This window comes from Rhinolophus sinicus, chromosome 3 (genome assembly GCF_057876585.1).
Source record: "Rhinolophus sinicus isolate RSI-liver-muscle chromosome 3, RSI-T2T, whole genome shotgun sequence".
Taxonomy (NCBI): Eukaryota; Metazoa; Chordata; class Mammalia; order Chiroptera; family Rhinolophidae; genus Rhinolophus; species Rhinolophus sinicus.
Genome location: NC_142503.1, coordinates 179,040,850 through 179,066,929, shown reverse-complemented (window position 1 = coordinate 179,066,929; position 26,080 = coordinate 179,040,850). Strand labels below are relative to the sequence as shown.

The window sequence follows — 26,080 nt, the reverse complement described above, 5'->3', positions numbered from 1 at the left end:
TAATGGCAAGTTCAGATCCCTACGAAGAGGAGTGTGACGGACTTTTAACTCACTGTCACTGAAATTCTTAGATGAGAAAGATGGCCAGATGGGGGGTGACTTCCTGATTAGGATACAATCACCTTGGAGTCCCATGAGATCCAGATCCTGTCATTTTGCAAGGTTTGCAATCTACCAAATGATAGTAGTTGAAAACATGTAAACATCAATATTGGTTGTGTTTTCTTTACTACAATTGCAAAGCAAATAATTTCAATGTCATGGCGCTTCTAGCTGCTCATTTATAAATTGGAAACATACACTCTAGTCAATGAAAACATGCACAGCAGATCTCCCTTCCTCACAGCCACTTCACATTTCAACATTCCTTCCCATTCCACCATGGTCACGATCTCCTACTCTCCCCGTCACTCTATCACTAAAATCTAACTATCCAACTCCCTCCAGTTCTCAACACTGTCCTTGTAAGGTTCTTTGCTTCCTATTTCACATCAGGTCTCTTCAGCTACTCCCTTCAAACCATTAGGGACTTGAAAAAGAAAATGAATTACAGCCCTACACGCTGGCATGAGGGTGAAGTAAGGCTAATGCTCACCTTCAATTTGGTTCCCAAGTGTTACACAGAGAAGTTGGGCACCACCAGGGAGCAGTATGTTGCCTCCTTTTAACATGTGCTTGAAGTAATTTTCAGCTTCACTTTTTTCTAGACTTGATTATCACTAGACTTGCCACCGTTTAAGGAACTTGACACAACAGGGATACAGCAAAATATAGCTGTGGCGTTAAGTTATAATCATTTCTTTGAAGGACTTTAATGCCATTTTGCTTTAAGGAAAAGGGGAAGATGTGGCTTCTACTTCCAGTTAAATACATGGGGATAATCAGCAAGGAAGGCAAAAAGAATCCCCAAGTTCTTTTTCATTTAATCTCATTGTGTTGTAAGCTTGTTTTTATCTAAATTAAAGTCAAAATCCTGGTATCTATTTCCATCCATCCAGCTTTTGGGATGACCTTGATTACATTTCTTTCAGCCTCAGCCTCCCCATCTGTGAAATGGGGAGAATGATGCATTGGATAAGGGTGAACTGAAATACTTCATTAATCAGTACCCATGAAACATCCTGAGATCATGAGATGAAAGGCGGTACAGTAAGGAGGAAGATATTTTTAACGATCCTTTAAGAGCATATTTATAGCTGAACATTCAAGCCTGTTTATCCATGAAATAAGTACATCAGAGCCAGTAGCAGACTGAACTTTGCAGTACCTGTAACAGAAACTCATTTTCTTTAATATTGAAGAGGAACATTTCTATTCTTTAGCTCAAAATCGGCTAGATCTCATTCAATAGGCATCAGCATGGGGAATTAGTAAAGACAGAGAAGGACAGAGTAGCCCACCCTTAATTCTGTCTCGGGTCCAAAGAGCCCTTGGGCACCCCAAACTGTCCATACCTGCTGGGTGAGGAGACTGATGTGAGTGGACGGAGAATACTGTCTTGCTGCCTGCTTCTCAGCCAGCCGCTGAAGTTCAGCTGTAACCATATTTTGGTTGTACCGTCTGCTGTGCGAAGGACCATCTTCTCCCTCCTTCTGTGTTTTGGCTGTTGAATGATGTTTGTTTGGATGGCACGAACCTGCTATAAAGAGAAAAGTTTTCTCTTACTTAGGAAAATAGCCCTGAAAAACATAGGCTGGTGACTGAGAAATCTCAGCCAACAGACAGATACTTTACCGAATCCTAGGGATCTCTGACAACCTAAGGAGCAATCAACTATCTCCCGATGCTCTAAAAAATAAAATCCTTACTATACGCTGAAAAGTCTTCCTTCTGCCAAATTGCTACATGCATTTGTTAGTGTGTTTCTGCTGATTTATGAGAGCTTCACAAAGAAGAATTTTCACCGAGTAGTGAGAAATAACCAATCCTAGAATTTACTAATCTTGAACAAAAATCATAGCGTTGAAACTCATTATAATTCTTGTTTTACTTGTAGTGTGACTACACTTGTCAGTAGTCTATGACCCACTGTCAAATCACCCACAATCCTTCTAATGTCACTGAGTATTTTTGAGCACTGCAATTTTGGCAAAAAGAAATTATTTAATATAAAATCAAGGTTCATATTTTTTCTATGACAGTCACACATCTTATTGAAAAAAATTAAAATACCCAGAAGAGAAGAAACAATATAATTGTTTCCTTTCTGTCTTACAAATGCTTCTATCACTGTGATCATTCTGTATACACAATTTGGTGACCATGCTTTAAAAACTGTACCTTTTTCACATTTACTTTTATGTGACACATAACAAATATTATATATAACAAATGTGTAAGTTACAAAGCATTTTATAATAAACACCTGTGAACTCATTACCCAACTCAGAAGTCACATTACCAATTAACGTACATCACCCAGGTGTTCCTCCCATCCCTTATCTCCCCTTATCACTCACTCCCTTTCTTTCTAAAAATACAGTTTTATGTGTGTATGCATAAACAAAATACTAGTTTTTGAGCTCCGTAGAAATGGTATCTTACTGTATGTAGCAGCCTCCTGGGACTTGATTTTGTTATTCACTACCATACTCCCAAGAGTCATCCTTTCTACCAAGTAGAGCTGAAATTTATTAATTTTATCTGCTGCTTGGCATTCCATTTTGCAAACACACTACGACTTATTTTTTTCCCCATCACTGGACATTTTGGTTACTTCAAGTTTATTGCTATTAGAAACAGTATAGCCATGAACCCTCTTGCATACGTCTCCCGGTGCCCATGTGGAAGAACGTCTCTTGTGTAAATGCCAAGGAGTGGGGCTGTTAGGTCACAGGGTATGTTGAGTTTTCAATTTATGTGATAATACCAAAATGGTATTTTGTACGCTCCCACAAACCAAATACAAGAGTTCCTACTGACCCACATCCCTCTCCAACGCTTAAGTTTTATCAAGCATCTTAATTCTTCCCTCTTTAAGAGGGTATAAAATCTCATTGTAGCCTTTATTTACACTCATCTAATTAACAATGACATTGAGTGAACATCTGTTACCTCTTTTCTAATATCACTGATCATGTTTCTATTGGGTTCTCTTTTTCTCGATTTATAGGAGTTTTGCTTATGTTTTTACTTTTGCCTCTTATTATAAGATCTTAAAGATGGTATCCTTTATATTATTCTAGAAGTTTGAAGTTTTGCATCTGAAACTGACTGTATGCATAGCGTGAGGCAGGGATCTATTTTCATGCTCCCTGTATGTAGCACCATTTATTGAGAAAACCCTCGTTTTCCACTATCTACAATGCCAGCTCTGTCAAAGTTCCATCTATTTGTGGATTGTTTCTAACTTTCTATTCTGCTCCACTGGTCAACTGGTCTGTACCTTTGCCAATACTACCGTGTTTCCCTGAAAATGAGACCTAGCTGGACAATCAGCTCTAATGCGTCTTTTGGAGCAAAAATTAATATAAGACCCAGTCTTATTTTAATATAAGACCGGGTATCATATAATAATATAATATAATATAATATGATATGATATGATATGATATATAATATAATGCCGGGTCTTATATTAATTTTTGCCTTAAAAGACGCATTACAGCTGATTGTCCAGCTAGGTCTTATTTTCGGGCAAACACGGTATACTGTCATAATTATCCTACCTTTGTATTAAGTCTTAATAAAGTACTCCTCTACCTTATTTTTCTTCTTTAGTAGGTTTTCACATTTTTTGGCCTTTTGCCTTTCCATTCTCATTTTAAAATAAGCTTGTCAAGTACAATATTAAAACTGTTGAGATTTTGGTTAGAATTATATTGACAGTAGATGCCATGGGCTATTGACAAGTATAGTCACAGACATCAATTTGATGACAACCAAAACACTTATGATATTGGGTCTTCATACCCATGCACATAGTCTATTTATTTATTTACATAGGCTTTTTTCTAATGTCTCTCAGCAAAGTCGTAAAATTTTCTTATAAAAGTCTTTCCTAAACTGATCCCTAGATAGCTTATCCATAAATCACAAGAAATATTTTTGAACTGACTAGCTTCTTCTGTTCCCTATCCTTCTCTGGGAAAGTATCACAAAAGTTAAGAAAAACAGTTTTGATGATTACACAGGGTACTGAAGATACTGATGTTACAGCATTTCTCTCACATGGGAGAAAACAGTTCAAATCAGAACATTATTATTATCATTACTACTGATTTGAGAAGATCATAAGAATAATCACCCAGAATTAGCACAGACATACATGTTCATATTTACAACTTACTGAAGTGAACCATTTAATATATCTGATTCAAGCTACATGTTATAACATCCATTTCATTTGAAATAGGATACTGGTTAAGAAGCAGATTGGCTATTTACAAAACATCGTTTAGTTGTAACTCACCATAACATGGATATTACTAAAGTATTTAAAAACTTGACTAATTTTAAGACACTACCCAACCTACAGATTAAACATAATCCCTATCAAAATCTCATTTGCCTGTTTTGCAAAAATTAATATGCTGATCCTAAAGTTCACCTGAAAATTCAAAGAACCCAAAATAGCCTAAACAATATAAAAAAGAAGAACAAAATTGGAAGAATCACCTTTGGTGATTTCAAAACTTCCTACAATGCTATAGTAGTTAAGACAATGTGGTAGTGACATAAGGGCAGACATAGAGATCAGTGGAATTGAACTGAGAATCCAGATATAAACCCTTACATTTATGATTAAATAACTTTTGACAAGACAATTCACCAGGGAAATAATACTCTTTCAACAAACGGTGCTGGGACAACTGAATATCCACATGCAAATGAATGAATGAATGAATGAAGTTAGACCCTCACACCACACCATACATAAAAATTACCATAAAACTCTTAGAGAAAACATGTATAAATCTTTGTGACCTTGGGTTAGACGGTATTTTTTTCAGATATACCAAAACACAAGTAAGAAAAGAAAAAAATAGATAAATTAGACTTCATCAAAATTTAAAACTTTTGTGCTTCAAGAAAATGAAAAAGATAACCAACAGAATGGGAGAAAATATTTTTAAATCATGTATTGAGAAGGGACTTGTATCCAGAATATATAAAGAACACTTACAACTCAAGAATAAAAAGATAAATATCCCAATTTAAAAATGGGCAAAGTGTTTATAAACATTTATCCAAAGAAGACATACAGATGACCAATAAGCACATGCAAAGATGCTCAACATCATTAGTCATTAGGGAAATGCGAACGATAACCACAAAAACGAGACACTACTTCAAACCCACCAGGATGGATAAAATAAAAAAGACAGACAATAACAAGTGTTGGCAAGGATATGGAAAACTTGGACCTTTTATATACTGCTGGTGGTAAAATAGAGTAGTCACTTTGGAATACGATTTGGAAGTTCCTCAAAAAGAGGAATTATAAAGTTACCATATGACCTAGCAATTGTACTCCTAGGTATACACCCAAGAGAAATGAAAACGTAGGTCCACACAAAAACTTGTACATAAATGCTCATAGCATGATTATTCATAGTAGCCAAAAAGCGAAAATAACCTAAATGTCCATCAACTGATAAATGGATAATCAAAATGTGGTACATCCATCCGAAGTAATATTATTCAGCCATAAAAAGGAAGAAGTACTGATACATGCTACAACATGAGTGAACCATGAAAACATTATGGTAAGTGAAAGAAGCCATTTACAAAAGAGTATGATTCTACTTATATGAAATGTCCAGAATAGGCAAATTTATAGAGACAGAAAAGAGATCAGTGGTTGCCAAAGGCTGGTGGGAGGAGAAAATGGACAGTGACTGTTAATAGGTGTGGGGTTCCTTGTGGGATAATGAAAATGTTCTAAAATAAAACAGTAGTGTGGCATAACTCTGTGAATATACGAAAAACCACTGAATTGTACAACTTAAAGGGGTGAATTTTATGGTAGGTGAATTATATGTCAATAAAGCTGTTATTTAAAAAATGGGGAAAAACACTTGACTGATAATATGGGTCTACTTCATTTAACATTAGATACCCTATTTTAAGAATTCTTTGGTTACTTATTCAGGTCATACTTGGCTTTAAATACATTGAAAAATAATACTAATTTGATGTCAGAAATAAAACGTTTTGAATCAGAAAGAATACATGTAGCACACTCATAGGTCTATGATTCTCTGTGATAGGAAATCTCTTGACAAGACTGTAAACTAGAAGGCGTATCTTACTTGTGTCTTTATCCCCAGCACCTAAAAGAAGTCCTGTTTTATTTTGTTATCAATGAATGAATGTTACTGGACCAAACGCAAGACTCTTCCTTAGTCACATCAGAACAATGCAGCACATGGCCCTTTACTTTTCCAAAGAAGAGGCAAATGGAAGAGATGACACTCTTTTTTTATTGGGGCTGGGGAGGAGCTGACATTGCAGGCTGCTTTTCATCTTCTCACTCACCTGCCTTTGCTGAGGAGGGACGAGACAGTTTCTGGCTATAGATGTGTGCAGCACTTTGGAAAGAGGAAAAGGGGCCAGTGGTGTAACTGCCTGAGCGACAGCGTGGCAGGCCAGCGGGGGATGGTATATTCTGTGTCCCAGGATGGAAGGAGAGAGAAGCACTGTCAGGGACTGTGCTCAGTAAAACTGTTGGCTGGTGAGGCATGCTGGGGATGGCTGGAGGAAACTGAGATAAAGAAGAATGGTGGCCGGGTCCTGGTGAGAGGTCAGAGGTTGTAATAACAGATGACAAATGGGTGTTGGGAATTTTCTGCAGAAGAGTAGCAGCAGGACCAGAAACAGAAGTAGAGGAAGAATTGGTATAGACTAATTTAGCCTCTTTTTCTGCTGAAGTGGCAAATCCTATTAAAACAAAAACAAACAAAACAAAACAAAAACAGATCATTGTAAGAAAAACTGACATATACTCTATAAAACACGAAGTAAACATTTTAAACCTCAAAATAATCTTATCATGAAACAGAAATCATGAAAAATACGGACTTTAATTAAGTATTCATCATGAACATAATGAGTTTTCCCTACAGAGACACCTGGCAACAGAAATAGTTTATTTTTAGTCCTTTCTGAAAGCTGGAGTTGGGACTACCTCCATCAGCCACACTAGGAGTTTTACAAATGCTAGGGCATCAGGACGAAGTTTCTGGTAGTGATAGCTAACTCCTTTCTCTCTGCTTTTCATCCTTCTAGAAAAGTGCTCAGAATTTCTAAACATTAAAGTGAGCAATGCCTTGAAAGGAAACCAGGTTATCAGTAGAACAGAGGAAATGCTAGAGGAAAAGGAAGAACAAAGAAAAGCAACGTCTTTGTGGTAATGTCTCATGCTCTGGAATCACTTAATATCTAATGATTTTTTTCTTTTCTTTTAGGGAGCAGCAAATCTATGTAGTTGGAAGTCACTCACGAGATAATTTATCAGAGTGAATTTCTATTGCTTGTTGCTGTTTGGGCTGCTTTATCTTCACTTCTTCCATCGTCTCAGGGTGATCTATAAAAAAATAAATAAATACTGACCTTAGGCTCTCCTACAAGTCAAATGCCAGGGCCTCACTCTGCACATAATTTTGTTTCCAAAATATAACACAACTAGTAACCAATTCTAGGAACCACTGCTTATCTCACCACACTTTTCTAAGGGTGGCCTCACCCGCTGCCCCGTTGAGTGGACAACCAACCAAATAATTCTCAACTATCTTCAACCCCAGCTCTAGCTAACTGAACCAGGGAAAGACACTTAAAGCTAGGGCAGCCATCCATGGACTGCCAACAAACCTGGAAAAGAAAGTTTAAGTAAGGGCAGTCAGATGCCTCTGCCAAGAATTCAGACTAGGGCAACAAGAGACCAAGCTGGTTAGTGGTAATCACTGAAGCAAAGAAGTCATAATATGAATGGAGCAGGGCAACTACCAAACTATAAAACAGCCCCAATATTTTTTGGTGTGACACCTAGATACTACAGTAGCTCTTAAATGCCTTGGTTTTACTTAAGTTGAGTGAGTTTATTTGAGATAGGTCGACCAGTATGTTCAACAACAAAATCACTCTATAAAAAAAAATCTGTATTCTAACAAATTAGTTTTCTTCTACAACAGAATTCTGAAATAGGACTGGCAGAACTAATCATATACTTAGGGAAATACTCCTAAATCTTCCAAGGGCTAGGCTCCTAGAAGAACTAAAGAAAGGCCATGTTACAGGTCATCTTTCAGAATGAAAGAATTAGGACATATGAATTATCTTCTCTCCGTCACCACCAACAATCGTCATATTGCCACACATTTGTGTGCTCATGTTTGAAAGTCCAGATACTATCAAATGTCGTAATACTGGCCTTCCTATTGCCCCTCTACTTATTCTTGATAGGTATAGGTATAGATCTTCTTGGGTAAAGACAGTCTTTAACACATGAACCCCAGGATTTCCAAGGTGCATGTTGTTAGGGCTTCCCGGTTACCGCTGGGGAGAAGTTACAACCTGAATGCAGATCTAGGCCTCACCTACCTAGGTTCCCACATGTTTCTCTACCCCAACCTCATTGTAAGGGCTCCTCAGTCTCTCGTCCCCAACACTTCCACCAATCTTTTTCCTGTGTTTACTCACCCAACTTGATCCACCAGACAATAAACACTACAAAGTCAAGGACTATAACAGTCCTAGCAACTATTGCAATATCGGACACATAATGGGTGCTCAGCAAAAGTGTGTAGAAGGGATGAATGAAAAGATGAATAAAGAAGTTTCAGAACGTAGGTAAGTTAAGAAAGGCCCGATAAGAGAGCTGGACTCAGAAGGAGTTCTAGTCATACAACAATTCAATTGTACGGTGAGCGAAATAGGCTTTTGTGGACCTAAACACGTTATAAAACATTAACATTGTTTTTTAGGGAAAATTCACATTTTAAATGACCATTTACCCTGGCCTTAAGAGCAGGGAGAAAGTCTCCATCCTTGAATCTACCGACAAAATTAGTCTATTGGTTGCCTATGTCTTATATTTCCATCTAGATTTTAAATGAATCTTATTAAAGCACAGAGCTTTGTTTATTACAGAGTATCACTGCTATGTTTTGATCAGATGGCATTAGCTAGATACTTTGGCCCACATCAGTTCTCCAATCCACAATCACCAAGTTCCCCAGAGAACTTTCAGAAACGCATGGGGACATTATGGATTATCACAATGACCAAAGGAAGTTAATGGCATTTAGGGAATGGGACCGAGGATATTAGACATGCCACCAGGTATGGGACGGTTGCATACAACAAAGAATTCTCCCACTCCAGATGCCAATGGAGACAAGCTGGAGGAAGCAAAAAATTTAACAGAAGTGAGAAATGAGGAGAGGCAGAAGAACAGAGGTTAAGGGCACAAGTTCTGAGTCAGGCAGACTAAGGTTCAAATTCCCTTGAGCAAGTTACTCAGTCTCTTTTAGTGTCTGTTTTCTCATCTGTAAAGAAGTTCTATAATAGCACCTATTCCATATGGTTTTTGGAAGTAAAAATATAAGGACATTTCCAGCAGATAGTTAAATGTCAGCTATTATTTACTCATCCTGAAAAGCTCCCTGTTGTTAATTCTCACTAAAAAGATCAGACCATGTCCTGTCTCTGCTGTTAGGATGAAAATGTAATGCCTCCTTATTCCCCACCCCCACACTGCAAAATTTCACCATGTGGGGTCAACTAGTGCTTAGGCAGCAAGCACATTATGCTTGGCTCTCCTCTGCATGTCTAGTTTTTTCACTTGTTTCTTCTTATTTTTCATTAATAAACCAACATACTTACCACCCTTTGCCCCGCTATCAGAATAACTGTGGCTGTTTTTAGAACTTTTTGTGTGAGTCCCCAGGAAGACACTTGCAGACTTGTTTTTTTGGGTATAAAAAGTCAACACCTCCTCCAGTTCAGCCTCACTGAAAAGAGAGAAAGTATGGTCAGAACAGGAAGTTGTTTTGGAAAATCTTTCCACCAGATTTTATAATGGAAATGGAGTAAGCTGGAGAAGGGGAAAATGAAAAGCACCAGCTGAAAAATTCCCTATTAATAGATGGTTAAATACAATGTAAGTAAGGCAATCTAAAAATGCATAGCATAATAAGGCTCCGTTCACTCCACAGTGAAGTTTCCAGATCTATACCTGTCTAATATCGTCTGCGACCATTTAAATGAATTAAAATTCAATAAATTGAAAGATTCTTTCCCTCAGTCACACTGGCCACATTTCAAGTACTCAGTAGCTACAACACAAGAAGTTCTATTGGATAGCCAAGTTCTAGATCAGGAGTTCACAAACCACAGGCTGCGGCCCAAACCTGACCAGCAGCCTGTTTTTGTATGGCTCCCAGCTAAGAACGGTTTTTGTATTTTTAAAGAATATACTATAAAGACTACATGTAGTTCACGATGTCGGAAACATTTATTATCTGGCCCTTTAAAGTTTGCCCACCCCACTCCCAGATAATTGAAATACTTCAATGATTATCTAAAGGAGCCACCTGTCATTTTAATTGTTTATGTCAACGATAAGGTGAGCCACCAGTGTAACCACAGAAGAGTTCCCTCACCATCTGCACACTGAAGGAGGCTGAACTAGGTGGTCTTGGGGTCACTTCAAATATTGAAATTATATGGACTTTAAGATGAACAGCCACAAAATGCAAAGTATATGGAAACAGATGAGGGCCCACTGGACTCTTCTAGGATATGTATTATGTGTGGGTTTTGTAACATCTACAACAGCCTCTCAATGGCTTTTCACATTTTGTTCCTGGAGCCTGGCTACATTCCAGACAAGCGGCCTTCAAATAAGCAAAATATCCCTGCATGATGACAAAGAACCTATATCTGTATCTAAAGCACACGTTGTAATGACAACCTAGGAAATGGTGTCTATGAATCTCAGAGTGAATCCCAAGGTCTCTGAAGTAGCAAAGTGCCACGAGATAAGGACCTCAAGTAACGACTGAAGACCTAACACTGAGGCTGCCACAGGCGACCGCCTCTGCCTGTCTGTGTTTTACTTGGCCCTTCACAGAATGCTGAAAGGGAAAGGTTACTGTTGGTCAAATACAAGCTGCTTTCTACCGCCTGTCCTATCCTCCACCCACTTCATAATTTGTTTCCCTGCCCCACTCCTGCAGGTGTTTGAACTTACCAACCCTGACAAACGCATCCATGTACCACCCGATATAATAAAAGAACTGAAACTACCACTCATTTCCAACAATCAACATTTAATCCACAATTGGGACTAAGTATGGTCCAATAGACTTGATCTCCAAGTCTATATCCAAGTTAATAGCATATATAATTCATTTTTAGTATCCAGTTAAGGCTGGTAGGGGAATACACATCACTTTTTAAAAGGTTGTGTTTTCTTTTCTTTTTATTATATTTTAGAGATTTCAAAGACTCCTAAGGGGAACTAGAAATTAATCTTTTTACTTAAAAGTAGAGACATTTTCTGAACATAATCTAGTTTTTTTTTCTTTTCTGTTTTTACAATGTTGATGTGAGAAACTGTTTCTTGCTTTGTTTCTATACCTGCTTTATCAATCATATTATTCAAGACCCAAGAATGTCAACAAAATAACCTCACACAATTATGAACTCCTAAAAAATGACGTTATTTGTTTGCTGTGTGTTTAAGTACAAGATACTGAGGCTATGGTTCGATCTACGTAAGGTATTAGACACAGATCAAACTAAGTTGGTGACTGATATTCTACCACCCGATTTAACTTCACAAATTAACAGAGGTGATTTTTCTACCTGCTTTTCTCCTCACTGTGACTTTGATGGTTGAAGACTAATTAATGATGTTATACAGATGTTTCATCCTTTATATTGGTGGTTTTGTACAAGTCTGTTTTAGAAAAAGGCCTTCCGGTATAAATCATAGCAAGTTTAAAATTGAATACCTTTGTTACCTCTTCCTTTGGAAACACACTGCAAACGGAGAAAATGGCCTGCTGATTTGCATCAAGACAGAGAGCTGAATGCTGACATTTTTCAATCCCTAAAGGCTAACCCCAAGCATGAAGGACTTGTTCTATTTTATATAAATTAGGCGTAGCCCTCACAGTGCTAAGAAATTGCCAATTCCTCAACCCACTCAATGTAGGCAAAATTTGGTCATCTCCCTGCATCAGTAGGTCAGGGTGAAATTCAGATCCAGTAAACACTAGAAGCTTCTAACTTCAACTTTCCAAAGGGCTTTCTCAGCACTTTGAGTGGTGTGTACTTTGACGGCTGTCTAGAAATACAGCCCAGATACCCAGCAGCAGTGTTTTGATAACTGAAACCATGACAACGGCAACATAATTGGCTGAGATATGGAGAGGCCAAGCCTATGAAACTCTTTTTTTTCCTTCTAAGAGTGATTTTACTCACATCCATATGTTAGAAACAAAGGAAATTGGGAATTCAATGGGGCATTACAGAAAATGGAATAAGATAGTTTTTATTAATCAAGAATATCTTCTACCTTGCTTGTCTGATGAACTCCTGAAAGTTTTCCGCATTCACCCCATCTTCTTCTTCTTCCTCAAGTTTCTTCTTCGATTTCTTTTCAGCCATTTGTTCTGTTTCCTACCCAGTTCCCAACCCCCACAGAAAAACAACAAGATAAAAGTGACTCCTGACAAATGCACACTTCATCAGCTGGTTTCATGCCTTGGGTTAATCTGTCTTGATAGTCAAGACATTTAATTCCTCCATGTACTTTTGCTATCTGTAAATATGATATATTGCTTTCTGCCATTATTTCATGAAATATTGTGGAATTTCCAAACAGAAATTACAGAATAAATGTAATTTTCTATCATGTTTTTTACTTTCTACTCACATAGTCCACAGAGGAAAGAGTTTTTTATAGTAGTTAGTAATGTCTGTGGTCACACTTGCAGCTTTAACAGTATGACAACAGAGATACTGCCTTTTGTTACAATTAGGGAGAGGAAAGATAGGTTTTTGAAGATACTCCTTTACCAGCATCCAAATGAGTAATTCTTCACTTATAAAAGACATACCAAAATTCTCAAAAGATCTGTAATAAATCATGGCCATGGGTTTGGGTGTGGTAATTCTACTAACCATTCCATGCCTCTTTTAAAAAGCCATTTCAATTTCTAGGCCTTAGCTTCCCCTTTTGCAAATGGCCATACATTTTATAATAAAAAAATGATACGTCTAAAGCATTCTGAGACCTGTGGATAAAAGATACTTTGCAAAATATTCTAACCAAATACTACATTTCCTGAGCTTGGTTGTGAAATGATGTAAATGATGTCACTGGTTAAAATGTCCTAGAGAACAAAGTATAAGTCTCAGGAAAGAAGATTGTCATTCTATTAAATCCACAGTTCAGATTTGCTCTCAGTCAATTCACCACGGTGTACATGCACAAGAACGGCAATGCAGATTCACGTAGCCCAGGAGTCATCTCAAGTGCAACAGCACTCAAAAGGAATACATGTTTTGGTAAGAGCTAACTATGACCACTGGGTCTTCAGAACTAGCAAGCAGCTTTTCAGCACAGCTGGGTTAAGCAGTGAGGTCCAGCTCCCCCTCACACACAGGGGATAATGATGCTAGAAAAAAGAAGCCAGTAGAACACAGGCTTCTAGCCTGTTTCTGACAGTGTGTGGCAATCTAAAGCACAAAACCAACAGATAAGCCACCTACCTTGTTGTACACAGTGATAAAGTCACCTAGTTGGTGGGCCAGGATTCTTCTGCGTTCCAGAAGTGCCAATCGTCGACTGGGTAACACCATCCTCAGTGAGTGCTGGAGGTTGCTTGATGCTCGCTTGAGGAAACGAACCACTAGTTCCTATACATTAAGTCATTGGGGGGAAAAAGGCAGAGATTGTGCTAAGCAACAGAAGACATGCTATCAAGGGATTATACAATAGAGATGTGAGAAGAAGCATACTATACATTTCAACAAATAAGACCCAGAGCAAACATGTCAGGCATAAGAAGGATACAGAAGGACAAAAGAAACTTATTCTCTGTCCTCAATACACTGTCAATCAGAAAATCAAAATCAAATATGTATGTAAATAATTGTAATAAAATAGTAGCTATAAATGTTAATTCATGTACGAATAGCACTATAATAATTCAAAGTGCAAATATCACTTCTAATAGGGCGATCAGAGAAAGCTATTTAGGGAACGTAGCCTTCAAGGATAAGTACGTAGTGGAAACTAAAATGAAGGGAGCAGATGAAATCATCAAAGGTGAGAAGGCAGAGAAAGAATATAGAAATAGTCACGCTTAGACATAGTAAAGAGAAGGAAAAATTCAGAAGAAAACCCCCAAAAAACCCAACAACTCCCCCATCCCTACACACACACACACACACACACGAGAACCCATGGCAGACAACATCAGAAATGTAGAAAGAAATCCAGGAGAAAACAGTGTCATGGAGTTGAAGGAGGAAAGGGTCCCAAATCCGAAGCTTCCAAGAGGCTAGAGCTGGAAAGGACCACAACTAAGAGAAGGCCCTCCAGCTGGCCGGTGTGAGATAATTCCAAGAGAATACTTTCAGTTGAGACAAAGAAATAGAAGGAAGCAGTTAAGAAATGCAAGGGTAATGAGGAATATAGGTGAAGAGCAGAAACTACTGACTTAAGAGTTTAGTGATAAAGGGAAAGAAAGAAGTTACTGTGCTTAAAAGATACTAGACTTTATCTCTTTTCTCCCCCAAGAATAAGGGAGCTTTTAGAGTTGGCGATTGGTAAGGAGGACACAGAGGAAGGTCATTAAGGGGAAGGAAGAAGGCATCTCACTTGAGATGTGGCGAAGGATTTTGAAATTGGAACAGACACCTATCAGATCATTCATAATGCCATGAATGCTTCAAAGAGAGATTTTGCAAGGACAAAGGTCTGAGAGAGAGAGTTGTTTCTTCCCACTCCCTACCCAAACACAGCAAAATTGCCCTAAGATGACAGATGTGGGGGCCTTCTACTGATGTGCCCTCTGTGAATGATGTGAAAAAGAATCTCTAACCTTAGCCTGGACCAGAGAGGCAATTCTACACCTCCCTTCTTCATAAACAAGACCACTGCCACAACTTCAGGGAATAGCTTAGGGTTTGCTCTCTACATATATTTTCAAAAAGAAAGGCACGGAGCTGGTTCTCGCAGTGATGACCCTAAACATCCTTGTAAAAAGCCCCAAAGAAACCCTGTGTGAATCCCAAGCCAGCAGTCCCAGTGGTTACGCTCTTCTGAGCTAGTTTTTTCTCCTTGAATTTGATTTTGGTTCATTGTCCTTTGGTGCCAATTTACTCCATGATAAAGAAATAGCCTCACAACCAGAGAGTTGGGTTTCATAGTTCTACTCTGCTGTCTTTGCTATAGGGTGGTTTAAGCTGCTATAGTAAAACATTATTTTTTCACAGTGGAGCAGACAAACTGACTCTCAAAAAAGCAGTTTCAATTTTCCAGTTGGAAAGAGCAGAGCTAACATTTTCCACTGATGGTTGAAGGATTATTCACGGCACACAAGGTTTTATCTCTGGGTTGCATTGGCTACTTGAAATTCACAAGTTGTTTTCTGGGATAGTCATCACGTTTTTATAACAGGCCTGGCACACTGTGTGCCTCTTGTATGTGGAGAACTGAAAATTACAGTAGGGTCACCACTCAGTCGGACAAAGGATGCAGCTTTCTCAGAGTTAAAGGCCCCGCTCTTCTCTGTGACAGTTTCCTGTGGTTTAAAAGCTAAGGAAGGGCTGTGGCTTCTTCTATAAGCATTGACCTTACCAAAAAAATGGAAGCTCCCTGTCATCGTGAGCCACAAAGAATATTAAAATCTAAGCATGTTCAGAAGACTGAGATACAGTAAAAAATATTACCTAAGTTTGTTTCTAGTAATCTAAGAATGTTATAAAGTTACCTAGTAAATAAAATGTTAAAATGGAGGATGTCACGTTCTCAGAGAGCCTATGATAAAGTGTTGACTTTCAAAGAGCTAACATGATGCCTCAGGACAGAAAAATAAATGCCCTATGACTCATGGATACAATGGAAGAACAAATAATGTACAATTATAACATCTGGGTTCAAGTTCCAGTTTCACCGCATAGAAATTGTTGGGACAACAGGCAAGTTACCTCCCTTCTTTAGGCCTTTGTTTCCTCATCTGTAAAATGGGGATGACTGTGCCTCCCTCAAAGAGATAATACATGGATTTACTTGAAAAAGGACTCCGTACATTGTTATTCTTTTTAAGGGCTTTGCACAGGGCCCGACAGCTAATGAGCAATCAATTTCCACTTTCAGAATGAAATAAATTGATGCTGTCAACACACAGTGTGAACATGGCTCCAGATCAAAGATTTACTTCACAATAAAGTGAGAGAAATCTACAGACTATGAAACCATTATTTTATCAGAAGAATATATTGCTCTTTACCTTAATAGAAAAGGGGGGGGGGGCGGAGGAAAGTAAAAAAGGTCCAACAGGAAGAGCCTCACCATCTGTTCATCTTCTTTGGCAGCCCAGCTGGCACTGAACGTTTGACCTCCACTGTCTTTCATCAGGCGAATTTGAACATGCTGGAGATAGGCAGAGAATGCTATTCGAGCCTGCACTTTGCTATAGAAATCCAAAACAACACACCGTTATGAGACGGAATGCAAAGGCTACCCAATATCTACTTGCCTTTCTCAGGGTGGCCTTTCAGGAGCCTTCCATTAGGATGGCAGAGAAAAATGAAGCCCACCATAAAGTCAGTGAACGAAGATTCCTTCTAAACAGTATGTGAGGTGTTGTTGTTTTTCTATTAAAATAATCAGAGATGGAGAATCCTATTTATTCTCTCATTATTACCATGGTGTGAAAAATTAAGTAAGAATAGAAAAAGCAGGTTTCCTACTCTCTTAAACCTTATTTCTTGACCTTTTAAAAAACTTTCTTGGGGGGAAGGGACAGGAGCAGTGTTGAATCTCCTCAAGAACCTTGCATTAGTGTAGAAAAGTTTTTCTGCCTCGGAGGCCCTTAAGAACATACTTATCAGTGAGTGCAAAAGTATGGCTTTTGCTATGGCAACTAATATTTCTGGTGTCCAAAAGCCTCCAAAGCAGGAAACAGATAAATCCTACAAAGGAACTTTTGAGACCAAATTTTAAGGTCATGCTTTTCTCAACTACAAGACGGGAGTGGCTGGAGCCCAGAGCAAACGAGTGAGGTCCAACAGAGTTTGGCATAGACAGGCTAGGACAAGCCCAGATGTTTAGTGGGAGAAAGAAATCTTCACATACAATACAAAGCACCCCAGCGCCACCACTTTAGAAGCCAGCTGATTTCTGACTGGTGGTCTAGGTCAGAAACAAGGAAATCTGATAAGCTATGGTGTGAAAGACAGAAGTACCAGAGAGACAATGACGCCTTTCACCTCAGGGGCTATTGTAGCAGATCTGTTTTCTTTCGGGGAGAGATTTTGGTTACTTCAGCTGATCAGCCTTCTGACGCTCTAGCCAAAATGACATCAGCGAAGATTAGGGCCCAACACAAACTTTGTTTACAATCCTCACACATGCAATCACTGAATGCTTTCTACTCACTGTTCCTCCAAGGTTAGGATGAAGGACTCATCCAGAGTAAACTGGAAATCCCAAGAGGGTCTAGCTTCTATGTGTGTGTTGGAGGGACTGGATAGGAGGGGAGTCAGGTTGAGGAGATTTTGCTTTTGAGAGTTGAATACGTAAGAGATCTTCAGAGCATGAAATATAAGTAAGGCTACATCTTTGTTATTAATAGATAGTTTATGGGAGTACAGTATGGTTTTGAAAGAATAAATTTGTAGTTTCAAATGTCTCTCAACAAAGATAGCAATTATATTCTTGTTCACTTGGAAACCATATACCACTTTCCCCTCAACCATTCTCATAAGCTTTACCTCCACAACAAATTAATTTAAAGTCAAAATAAATGCAAAAGATTCTCAATTTTGGTCAACAAATTCACTTGCAATCTAATGAGCTAGAAATGGCATGTGTCAGACACCTCCAAATGTAGCAGAATGCCCAATTTTACTGATTAATCCTTTAACAGTAAAACATAAAGGTCTTTGGACAGGGAATTATTGCTTGGAAGTTGAGATTTCAATCATTTTGTTGCAAATCACTGCTGCAAATCAAAAGAACAGGTACTGAGTTTTCTACCCTTGTTAAAGAGACCCCTGGGATGTTCATCCTGAGTTTGTCCCTAAGGTAGTGGACACATCGGTCATGTGAAACAAACCAACAACAACAACAAAAAAAAACCCAGATGAAAACCACAATGATTTACACCAAAGAAACCCACTTTAAAAAAAATAAAAGCCACTTTTTAAAAAACAAAAGCCTATGTGAATCCTTAGCATACTTAATATACAACAAGGGGTTGGGGCCTGGAGTCTTAAAATCTTGCCCTGGACCCTGCTCCCGTCCATACGGAGATGCCCCACAGAATGATGGGCAACTTCAGGAAATAGTCTAAAAACCACTGATTCATATTAACACACCCTGCAATTACAACAGTTTACTCACTGAAAGTGAGATCCATAAGATTTATGAAGAAATAATTTCTTTCTACAACAGCTAAGTAGAATGTTATTGCTGGAAAAGACCTTAGAATATAGTCCAGTGGTTTTCAAATGTTCTATTTCAATTCAGTGGAATATTTTTTGCCCTCCAGAAAGCACAGTTTGAAAAACACTTGTCTAATCCCATTCCTTGGCCTAGTAGGAAAGGAAACTGAGGCGTAGAAAAGTTCTCTGACTGGCCCATGATCACACAGCCAGTTGGTAAGCACCAAAAAGCCAGGGCCCTGGTCTCCTGACCAAGCTCAGGATCCTCTCCACGAACGGAATTATTCTTTCTCCACGACACTGTCCAAACCTTAACTCTATCAAACCCCCACTGCCCCAATCCCCAGTATCACCCTCCACTCTTGCAGTGTAAGAATTGACTTTTAACTTAGAAAATAAAGGCTGTCGTTCATAAATACCTATACTTCCTTCCCCTTTAACCACTGCATTCACCCCATTGTGCTTTCTTTCTGACTTACAGGAAGAGAGAGCCCTCCAATGGCCTCTTTCCACCTTCCTTTAGGACCCTTCTCTATCAATATATCCATTTCTGCATCTCTAATCCTCTTCCCATCAACTCCTTCCCCTAGTCTATAAATAAACTCCAGAATCCCTGTCTTAAAAAAAAAAAAAATCCTTTCTCTTGGCTTGTTCTCTCTCTCTGATGCATTCTCACCTTCCTCTTACTGCCAAATCTTCTGAAAATGTTGGTCCTTTCCTATTTCCTTAACTCCCAAGTTCTCTTCTACCCAGTATATCTGCTCTAGGTAAAAACTCATCCTAACATGGGCGCTGGGAGGCCCGCTACAGCTTGAAACTCTTGTAGCTTTCACCACACTGCTCCCTCAGTTTTATGCCAATCTTTCTGCTATTTGTTGTCTCTTTCCTATTAAACATGGTTTTCCCCAGAACTCAATTCTCTTCCTTTTCTCCTTGTCTATGCTTGCTGAACTAAACTGAATTGGACAAGCTCATCCGTTCTGAAGTTTTAAACTATCAACTATACAATCCTGTTCGACTCTCACCTTCAAAGCTCTGTGCTCACCTATCTCCTGGACATCTTCATCCCACAGCATTCCCGCCTCACTGTGTCCCAAAAGCAACACATTATTTCTATCATGAAGCCAACGCCTACGCTCCTTATATTGTTGACTCATGGCACCCACAAGTTGCCAGATTTGGAAAAGTCATTCTCTTTGGAGTTTTTGCCTCTCTAGAAACCAAGCCCTGTCAATTTTAATTTGCAAATTTCATTAAGTGCACCCCATTCTCTGCATTCCTATAACCAATGCTCTGGTCAGGCTTTCACCTTCCTGGCTTGGGACGACTGTAAAAGCCCCTAACTCACCAGTTCTCCGCTTAGCAATCACTGTCCCACAATGAAATCAGAATTTACTTTCTAAATCAAGATCTGACCTTTCCATTCATCTGCTTAAAAATTATCCACCTAGGGGCGGCCTGATGGCTCAGTTGGTTAGAGGGCGAGCTCTCAACAAGGTTGCCGGTTCAATTCCCACATGGGATGGTGGGCAGTGCCCCCTGCAACTAAAGACTGAAAACACCACTGGACTTGGAGCTGAGCTGCGCCCCCCACAACTAGATTGAAGGACAATGACTTTGAGCTGATGGGCTCTGGAGAAACATACTGTTCCCCGAAACAAACTAAAAAAAAAAAATTTAAAAATTAACCATCTAAAAAATAAAGTCCAGGCTCCTCTTAAAGCCCTTTATGATGGAATGACATACAGTTTTTAGACTCATTTCTTACCACCCCCTTCTCTCCCGTAACGCCACTCCACTAACCTGTGTTTTTCAGACTCACCAAGCTCATTCCAATTTCAGGGCCTTTATACTTGCTGTTCTCCCTGGAATATTCTGCCCCCTGATATTCACATGACTTACCTCCTTCTCATCAGTCAGGACTCACCTCAAGGGTTACCTACCTCCTCGTGCCCAAATACCACAATCTAAAGAAATCTCTGCCCAATTACACTCAAACACTACACCCTGTTTTACTGTCTTCATAGCAACTTCTTCCTACCTGAAATTACCTTGCTTCTTCGTTTACTGTCAGTCTTCCCCCCAGCCTGTCTGTTTTGTTCTCCATGGTCACACTATACAGCCTAGTACAGCTGTCAGCACAGAGCAAGTACTCAGTACACATCTGTTGAGGGACTGGATGAACACTGTACTATCACACCCCTGTGTCTGTCTCCTCTACGAGCACTCCCACACTTAGTTGTCACCTCCCAAACCGCCTGAAATCCTACTCATCAGTCAAAGCCTGGTGCAAACACTGCCTCCTCGCTCATGTCTCTCTGGCCTTCCCAAGCAAGACCAAACATTCCTTTTACTGTGTCCTAAGAGGACTCCGCCCATATTGGGGCCACAGCCCCGGCTCTTTAAGTGAACCCACACTTATTTGTTCAGCCGGTGAGACCTGGGTTTGTATCCCAGCTCTGCCCCTTGGATAAGGAACTACTCTGAGGCTCGGTTTCCTTAGTAGTAATAACAGCGTCAGATCACAGTAATTGCCTCACAGGACTGCCGTGAATAAGAAACGAGAAACGACCGTAAAGCCACCAGCGCAGTACCTGGTACACACACAGTACAAGTCAGCTGTTATCAACTGCACTAATATAATTACAAAAGGCACGTACCTGAGATTGCCATGGTCCTGCAGAATCTGCATCAGGTTGAATTTAGGCTCGGGCTCCTGAGTCTCGATTTTGCAGCCCTGTTCACCTTTGTTAGTCCATTCAGAAACTTTCATGGCATTTTCTTGGGGAGAATTTTCTCCCATAACGGTCAAGGAGGGTGCGTATTTGGCCTGCTTTTCTCCCAGGGGCCCTGCAAACTCCTCCTGGGAAGCTTCCTGCTCTTCATCTTCATGCTCGGATGCGACTTCTTCCTCCTCTTCACTCACTGTCTCAGCTTTAACATTCATTTCAGCGGGTTGGGTAATCACTAAATGCGAAGAATCACTAATGTTGCTGAAAAAAGGATTAAATTTTCCTCTCTCCCAATACCTCAGTAAAAACCCATATCCAAATCAGACCGCAAATAACATACGAAATTAATAGAGAAACATGTCACGCTCCAATCTTATATAGTCTAAAAACCTAGTAATGATCTTCATTACAATGAATGTTTCTCATCATAACACCAATGGCTCTCTCACAACGTAAGGCAGAAAAACATCTTAGCAATCGCTACAGTGTGTTAGAGGTTTTTAGAAGGGCACCTTTCATGGAGGTACAGAGAGCAGGGGAATATCTTTCCAGCCTATTTTGTTTCATTCTCCTTCTCCTTCACTGCCTTGGAAGGTCTGTGAGAACAAGGATCATATCTGTTTTATTCACCAATGAACCCCAGTGACTAACATGCCTGATACAGGCGCTCAACAAACGAGGGAAGGATGGAGAGAAGAGAAGTCAGCCAGTGACAAACAGATATGGGAGAACCTGGTAGAGAAAGACATTCCTCTTTCTCTGTTTATGTTTAAAATGTTTACACCATTCGGCTGTGTCAAAGGATAAACTGGACTTAATACCTAATCACGAAAAACCTGAACCATAACGCTCAGGATTCTATTAAACTTAAGCTAATATGATTTCTAAAGCATCAGGTATTATATGATGCTGAAATAAGAGCAAAAGCCAAAATGTACGCGCTTCAGATATTCTTCAATACAAATATTATAGGATGGAAGATTTAAAAACTTACAATCCTTTTGAAATTCAGTTTCAGAGAAAAAAAGCTATACAAAAAAATTAAGTATATGTGATCAGGAAGGTTCTGATTCATTGAGTGTTAATTAAGCAGCTGATGAAGTCAGTCTGGCAGGACCCAGACAATGGACTTTGGTGAAAGCTGACCGGCGCATACCTGGGTATTTTGGCCTCACTGCCCTCAATCTGCCATTCCGTCGTCTGCGTTTGCGCACCTCCAAAGACAAGAGCTTCCTCTCATAAAGAGCAGCATGCAGCTTGGCTTTTGAATTCACACTCTCTACCTTCAATTCTGGTACTCCATCAGTAGTTATTCTATGGGAAAAACACAACCTTCAGAAAGTTCTCTTCTTTATTCCAAGACTAAGCTTGACAGAAATCTATAATGATGACAGAATGAGCGTGGTAACTCTAGTGAATTCTAAAAGGTTTGACAGATGAATGGGAATACTGGAACCTATTATACATTAAACCTTCACTTAATGGCCTGTCTGAATTTGTTAAATATTCTGAACAAAAATACATCTGAAGACAATGTTTAAGTATTTCTAAATATTCAAGTAATACTGGCTAACTATTTTTTACAGAGATCATACAATGCTACCCTATACCTTATACTTTGAGAATGGGAGATATTTTAATTACCAGGCTGGGGGGTGGCTAGAGCTGTTTACTTTTTGCTATTCATTATAACTTAGAATTATACAAATGGTTTTTGAATGTATACAGTATTTAATAAATACACGTAGCAGAGGTTGAGATGAGGGGAGGAACTGATGATAATCTGTGAATATGGCAGCACAGAGCTGAGACTCACAGGGGAAGCATCTTAGTGAAAAGTTACCAAGACTTTAGGATGCACCAAGTCTCAAGCATGCCAACATGAGGAACTCTTCCCTTAGAGCCCACTTAGTTAGAGGAGTGGCGCGGAGAGGCACAGGGAGCCTTAGGTGTTGAGTACAGGTCAAGAGTCAGAGTCAGAGGCACAGACAAGGCCAAATTTAATCAGGTCATGAATGGGAAATGGGATGGGGAAAAGGGATGGCAGCAGCTGAGTTAGGCATTAAAATAAGATAAATCACAAATTAGGGAAGTGACAGGTATCAGGCCCAATCCAGACAAGCAAAGTACAGGGCAGCAGAGATAACCAGGTCACCAAAGAAAGAGACGGTTTTTGGTCATTGAGTCAGAAAAGAAGTACAAACGTTAGTGTCTGAAAGCACGCAGCCAACTCTGTATACTCAGAACTCAAGTTGTAACTCTCCTGAACTCTCTAGAACATAAAGCGTATCCCATTTGAGGTCAAGGAATCATCCTCATTCCTCTGGGAGTTTTCAGTCTGAGTTTGATGGAAAGGCTGTGTCTTTTGGTCTATTTAGGACTTTTAGGGATTTCTGTGTGGATGGACTGGATAGTAAATCTTTTCGAGGCCTTCTCTCTAGAACAGGAAGATGAGCTAAGAACAGGGAGGGTCCTGACGTCAGGGGCAGAAACAGGAAGCAAAATAATGAACTTCAAAAATAGTTCACACTCAGCTTATGAAGTCCCAACAACTGAATATTGCTCCACCTCCTCTCTTCTCTCTCTCTCTCTCTCTCTCTCTCTCTCTCTCTCTCTCTCTCTCTCTCTTTCTCTCTCTCTCTGTCTCTTTCACACACACACACACAATTGTGAAAATCAATTTTTAGATAATTAAATAATAAAGAGAATAAAACAAATCTGATACTTTTAAATAACAACTATGAGCTTCTAAGAAACCCTGAATAGACAGATAAATCCTAACTATAATAGTACAAGGGATGGAGGTAGGAATGCTGGGAAAAGTGTGAATCTGATAAACAGATTTGTATGAGGGCAAGGAATATGGTTGTCTTGTTGATCACTGACTGTATCAGTGATGCTTACAAGACTGCCCAGCATACAGCTGACATACCATAAGCATTTTCAAATTAATAAACAATTGAATTTCCTACAAATAATTTCTAATACCTTCCAGCTACATCGATTTCATTTCACTTTGCCAACATTTTATTATGAAAATATTTAAACAAACCAAAAAGTTTACATTGTATAGTGAACATCCATTTACCTACTGCCTAGTTTCTACAATTAATATTTTACTATATTTGATTCATCATATATATCCAATCTTCCATTCTTCTACCCATCCATTGACCCACCTAATTTTTAAAGCATTCCAAAGTTGCACACAAACATCAGCGCACTTTGCGCCTAAACACTTCACCACGCATGTCATTAGTATCTAGAGTTCAATATTTATTTTGGGTTTGGGGGTGGTTTTGGAGGTTGGGGGTGTGAGCTAAAAACTACACACAGTGAAATACCCAAATACTAAATTTCCATTTGATGAGTTTTGACAAATGCCTGGAGGTACATAACCCAACCTCTAATATTCAAGTCCCCTCAGAAAGTTCTCATACCCCTTGCCAGTCAAGCCATCTCTCACACTCCCAAAGGAAACCACTGTTCTGAATGTTTTCATCATATGTTAGGTTTGCCTGTTCTAGGACTTCATAAAAATGGAATCATACAGTATGAACTCTTCTGTGTAAGTGTCATTTCATTCAGCATGTTTTGGAGGTTCATCCATGTCGTATATCAGTATTGATCCATTTTTATTGCTGAGGATTAGTCCATAGTACGGATAATCCCCAGTTCACCTACTCACCTGGTGTTGGACACCTAGGCTGTTTCCAGTTTGGGAATACTATGAATCAAGCTGCTATAAATATTTCTGTACAAGTCATTTTGCAGTTATATTTTTCATTTTTACTGGGTAAAGATCTCAAAGTGAAATTTTCTAGGCTTTCTAAACAACTGCCAGACTTTTTCTAAAGTGCTTGTACCAGTTTATGCTGCCAATGACAGTTTATCTGAGTTCCATTAGATCCACATCCTCACCTTTGATGTTGTCAATCATTTCCCCCCAACTTTATGGAGGTATAATTGACAATAAAATTGACATGGCCATTTGAACTGTACAATGTGATGATTTGATACACTTTTAACCATTCTGCTGGATGTTTAGTGGTAGCTCATGATTTTAATTTGCAATTCTCTGGTAACTAATGTAAAGCACATTTTCATGAGCATATTGGCTATTCGCGTATCTTCCTTTTGACGGCTTGCCTAATCACTTTCTTAACAGTATCATATGATAACAGTTTTTAATTTTGAGGAAATCTAGCTTATCATTTTTTCCTCTTGGTTTACTGCTTTACTGTCAAAAAACTTTGGCCAAGCCCAAAGTCACAAACATATTTTCCTCAAGAAGTTTTATAATAATAGGTTTTATGTTTCTATCTATAAATCACCTCCCATTTTTTATGGGAGACAGAGGTTAAGGTTCATTTTTAAAAACATGACAGCTAGCCAGTTCTAGCCCCATTTGTTAAAAAGCTTCCTTTCTCCTATTGGATTACTTTTGTTTAAAGTCAAATGGTCATATATATATATATATATATATATATATATATATATATATCTGGATCTATTTCTGGGCTTTTTTTCCTGTTCCACTGATCGATTTGCCACAGTTTTGATTACTACAGCCTTACAGTGTTTCTTTAAGTCAAGTATTCTAAGTTTTTCCCAAGATTACTTTGGATATTCTAAGTCCTTTGCATTTCCACATAAATAAATAAAAAGAAAAAACAGTTTGTCAATTTCTACAAAAAATCTACCAGAGTAACAATTGG

The 26,080-nt window shown here is 38.9% G+C and overlaps 1 protein-coding gene across 17 annotated transcripts in view; it reads right to left on the bottom strand.

Moving 5' to 3' along the window:
- TTLL5 (tubulin tyrosine ligase like 5) overlaps window positions 1–26,080 on the bottom strand; it is a 241,367-nt gene that overhangs the window by 126,821 nt on the left and 88,466 nt on the right. For 13 of the 17 annotated variants that reach the window (XR_012494588.2, XM_074327187.2, XM_074327192.2 and 10 more), the window contains 9 exons: window positions 22,519–22,676; window positions 21,291–21,597; window positions 16,535–16,655; window positions 13,726–13,872; window positions 12,527–12,630; window positions 9,826–9,953; window positions 7,445–7,528; window positions 6,481–6,882; window positions 1,455–1,639 (listed from right to left, as the gene is read on the bottom strand). Coding sequence is in view for 16 of the 17 variants with exons in the window: in XM_074327187.2 (XP_074183288.2) it covers window positions 1,455–1,639; window positions 6,481–6,882; window positions 7,445–7,528; window positions 9,826–9,953; window positions 12,527–12,630; window positions 13,726–13,872; window positions 16,535–16,655; window positions 21,291–21,597; window positions 22,519–22,676 (1,636 nt within the window). In the remaining variant the exon portion in view is untranslated. The remainder of the gene's footprint in view (window positions 1–1,454; window positions 1,640–6,480; window positions 6,883–7,444; window positions 7,529–9,825; window positions 9,954–12,526; window positions 12,631–13,725; window positions 13,873–16,534; window positions 16,656–21,290; window positions 21,598–22,518; window positions 22,677–26,080) is intronic. The other 4 variants (XM_074327189.2, XM_019733593.3, XM_088797416.1 and 1 more) reach the window with 2 other exon arrangements.